Source organism: Miniopterus natalensis, chromosome 2 (genome assembly GCF_054644295.1).
Source record: "Miniopterus natalensis isolate mMinNat1 chromosome 2, mMinNat1.hap1, whole genome shotgun sequence".
NCBI classification, from domain to species: domain Eukaryota; kingdom Metazoa; phylum Chordata; class Mammalia; order Chiroptera; family Miniopteridae; genus Miniopterus; species Miniopterus natalensis.
The window spans coordinates 158621929-158626703 of NC_142082.1; the positions used below are offsets into that span (position 1 = coordinate 158621929).

Below are 4775 nucleotides of genomic sequence, written 5' to 3' on the forward strand. Positions count from 1 at the left end.
ATGAGGTAAAGAGGTCAATTTATGAACACAAAGTTGAACTGTGGTAATTGCTGTCTAGTTGGGGTTTAGATTCAGGAACAAGTTAGGTATCTGCTGCTGGATTAGTGGTCTGCTCTTTCCATGGCTAGTAATAATACACAGATACTTTAAAGATTTTCAGTTGGGATTTGCAGTGTAACTCAATTGCATGACCCAAAGACAATTGATTGACACTTTTCATTAAAAAACTATGGTTATGACTGAACATATTAGATTAAGAAACATCATTTCAGGCTCCATATGCACTATCAATGACATATTCTCTTTTTATTATCATTAGACTATTAGGATTTTAATAGATAATGTATTATTTCTGAAAGATAGTTTCAGCTAATCACCTTTCTTGCTCTTGACTCCAAAGCCAACTGGAAAAGGGATTCCAGTAGCCATGCTTCACCTGGCACGTTCATCTCCTAAGGCCATATTGTTTTTGCACAAAGTGATACGATAAAATAAATCTATCAAATTTGAGGAAAGGCCATCATGATTGCACACGTGTCTATAAATCTATGCACACTTTGGGGAAATTCATTAAAATTTGGTATCTATGTTATAGAATTTACTTTTTTATTTGTAATACACTGAACTGTTCAATCAATACAAGAGTGAAAAAGACAGGCAAAAATCTCTGTCTTCAAGGAGCTTACGTTCTAGATGGGGAGAAAGACAATAAAAAAAACATCAGTAAATGTGTATAGAATGTCCTATGGAGGCAAATAAAGCAGGGAACCAGGATAAAGAAATTTTAGGAATTTCAACCCTGAACTAGGAAAGTACTTTCAATTTGTAAAGCAAATAAATATTATTTTGCTTGTGATTTTACTACATGTCTGTCGTTTTTGTTTCTCTTTAATAGGAAAGATTGTCATTGATGGGATAGACATTTCAAAACTACCACTGCATACATTGCGTTCTAGACTTTCAATCATTCTGCAAGATCCAATACTATTTAGCGGTTCTATTAGGTAGGTGCCGTGCTCAACATAAAATTGTGTGCCTCAGAATTTACCCTTTGGCTCATAGGAGAGTTTTGCTTAGAAATGCTTTTCAGGTAGGTGTAAAATAGCATTGTCAAGATGCTAAGATCAAATATCTGTCCAACAACTTGGATTAGGGAACCCTAGAGTTGCTAAATTAGCCTATAGAAGCCAATCTTTTAAGTCTCCAGTTCTCTTTGATTTTACAAAAGTCACTTTTTCCTCTGGATTCTTGGCAGACATGTCTTAGGTGTTCCACCCTACTGATACCCTACCTATCTCTTGTGTATCTGACCTGACCTTAGCAGATACTGAGTTTGGTTAGTAGCTTGATTTCCAGCCCCCATCCCTCATAACTTTTCTTTCAGCCAAAATTGATTTTAAGAAGCTGCTACAATCTTCTTCATTCCTGGTTTGTGGTTTCCCACCTGGGGGAAAAAAAGATGGACATAACTAGTATCTGCTAAGCACTTTAAATATATGTCTCATTAAATCCTCAAAATATTGCTCTAGTGTGTACAGGGTGGGGCAAAAATAGGTTTATAGTTGTGAGTACGTGAAACAGAGTTTGTTGTTGTGTTATTATTTATTTATTCCATATTCTTTTCCATACAAACAACCGTAAACCTACTTTTGCCCACCCTGTATATTATTATCCCCATTTTACAGATGAGTATTTTGAACCTCAGAGAAGCTGTAATTTGCCCAAATATATACACTTAGTAAGTGGTAGAACCATGATCCCAAATAAAGTTTGTCTGACTCCAAAGTCCGCCATGGCATCATCCACAAGCTTATGCCTCTCATTTCATCTAAGCTTTGCTCTCTCGCTCCCCTTCTCCATTTATTTAATTACAAAGAAGTAATTTTCCACTTCCTTTTACTAGTTACTCGTCCTGAAGAGAAAGTGTAAGATCGCTCTGTATTCAGCTATAACATTAATTAAAAGTTCTAGAAGTATCCATTTATTTAGCAATGCCATAGTAAATCTATCTCTGTGAAAATATTTATTCTGAATAAACATACTACTACTATTGTGGTTGGTACAGTGCAATGAGTTCGTAAAGCTATTAGCTTTATATGTTCTCAGGTAGATGGATGTATTTAGCATCAGTTCTGTAGAAATATTTTTCTAGACACTCTTCAGGTTTCATGAAACATAATATGAAAGTGAACGAAGTCAAATAATGAGTTTTATTATATCTTGTCATGCATAGAACCTTACTGATTATATCATCAAAAACCATGTCATAGCATTAAGTTCATTCATTCATCAAACATAAGTTGAATGCCTGCTCTGCCCTCAGCACTGTTGTACATACTGGGGATATAGCCACAACCAAAGCAAATAGAACTTACATTTTAAAGAAAGAACAGCAATACGCAGACATATACAAAAGCTTCTTTATTTTTATTTATTGACTAACTGATTTCCCCCCCTACAGATTTAATTTAGATCCAGAATGCAAATGCACAGATGACAGACTCTGGGAAGCTCTAGAAATTGCTCAGTTGAAGAATATGGTCAAATCCCTACCAGGAGGTCTAGGTAAATTTTCTAAATTATACATTTATTTTTTTAAATATGCAATTAATTTACTACATATCTCTATAATTTATGCTAAAATCACATAATTCTAGTGTTAAATTCCCTTATATTTAAAATAATCTTCTAAAGGTCATTAGAACACTTTAAAACCTAATGATTTTGCATGGAATACAAGAGAGTGAGCCTTGTAACATTCTGTTCCATGTGAGCACTCCGAAGTATTCCAGTTAATACATTTACTGCCTTTTCACCATTGCTGGGCACAGGGCACTTCAGTCAGAATATTTCCCCGTGGTCATCGTGTTCACATGATCTACCCAATCACTTACCCTCAGCAAATGGATAAGAGGACTGAAGAGACTGTTAGGGTCAAAGAGTACTTGGTGCCATTTAGGAGCAGGCAATTTCTCCCCATTGCTACCATTTTCTTTGCTGCCAAGGGGGCATATTCCTTTTATTTGGATAACGTAATTTTTCGAAGGCATTACTTTCTATTACCTTGCTGCAGTATCAGTTTTGGTCACTTGTGAGAAGGATGGGAAAGTACATGAACTTTCCCATGTATTCAAGCAGTCACTGATAGAAATTCAGCCTGGGGCTAGTACGAGTTCGGGCAAATAACTGATGACAGAACAGAAGAACAGTGTGGATGATGAAAGAACAACATGAAGAATGAAACAGCAGAGAGTTCACAGTACAGTGTTTAATTCATAAATATGAAGTCCATAGTTTTGGACTTGTGCTTCCTTAAAATCTGAACTCATTAAGAAAGCGATCAGAAAGGTAACAGTTGGTTGATAGTCTAATTTTAATACATAATATACAGGTGCCAAATTGTTTGTGTAGTTTTGGCATTCAGTTTTAATCAAATCAACCTACCAAAATAAAACTATATTTACTGGTTAGTTTGTTTGGGAAGGAGGACCTAGTCAAAAACAGTACATTTTATGATTCTACGTCCCAAGGAGAAGGCATCCCACAAACAAAAATTGAGACAGCATGTCTTTAAGGACATTTTCGTTGACCTTGCCAGTGCCCGACTATGGTACTAATTCCACAGGTCTGGATGAACTTTCCCATGATAATCTTTGCTGTCTCTTCTGGAGAGCCCAGCGAGTCTACTTGAGAAGTTGATAATGCTTTTAGACCCTTCTCCCTTGGTACGTAGAGACCACCCCTTTGCCATTAATAGTCAGAAAGACAAGCAGTTACATCTTTATTATAGCCTTCCTCACCACCATGAAAGCTGTGTAGCATTTGTGGGTTATGGTACAATGTAAGCAATGAGATTGTATCCACACTGTTTAATTGAATGTTGCTTATGCACATTGACTTAATAAAGAATACATCCATTGCTTGATAAAGATCTGGTTCAGGCCAACTCCAGTGAAGAACATTCATCATCTCCAGTATCCTCCTTATTTATTATACAAATTAAATTTTAGAGAATAAATGCATAGCCCCCAAGCATGAGAAATTATAAGAATATCATGCAATGAGAATATATCAATAGAAATTGCCACACCATCACACACACATGGAGCTCTACCAAAAGTATTTGAATGGTAACTTTAAAAGAGATATTTTGGAAGCAGAATTTATTTTAAATTCACAATAGTACATTTTATGAAATGATGATAAAAATAATGATATAACATTCATTTATCCAAGCAACAGTGTTCATTCAGCCACTGTGTCAGGTACCGTGGTAAGTGCTGGGGATACACTGATGAACAAAAACAAACCCAGTCCCTATCCATTTGGAGCTTACAGTTTAATGGGGTGGCAGAATGGAAAAATAATGGGCATGGAGTTGAGAATATTCTTGTGAAGATCTACTACAATTAAGCTATTTGATCTTGGGCAGGCCAAGCTTCATCTCTCTGGGCCTTAGATAATTATATTAAATAATCTCCTTAGATAGTTATATTACATAATTGAATAATTTCCAAGGTCTTCCCCTCTTTAGAATGTTTAACACTACTTTGTATCCTACTTACCATCTATTGTCAAAAAATAGGGTGGCCCAGGATTACATTCATTTTTCCAATGTAAAATCCCTCTTCACTTTTCACATAGGAAATCCTTGCACCAGTACAAAGTAAAAATCCAGCTTGCTGTTATAAGACATAACCTGTTTCATTACCTTACCCAAGGAACATGATAGTAGCATTTCTTCAGTGAAACCCTCGCCTCTTCCTCTGCTTTAG

General features: G+C 35.8%; 1 protein-coding gene across 1 annotated transcript in view; it reads left to right on the forward strand.

The window, feature by feature from the left end:
- Window positions 1–4775, forward strand: part of ABCC9 (ATP binding cassette subfamily C member 9) — a 106593-nt gene that overhangs the window by 92698 nt on the left and 9120 nt on the right. Inside the window, exons 36-37 of the mRNA XM_016197400.2 lie at window positions 896–1004; window positions 2462–2565. Coding sequence (XP_016052886.1) covers window positions 896–1004; window positions 2462–2565 — 213 coding nt within the window. The remainder of the gene's footprint in view (window positions 1–895; window positions 1005–2461; window positions 2566–4775) is intronic.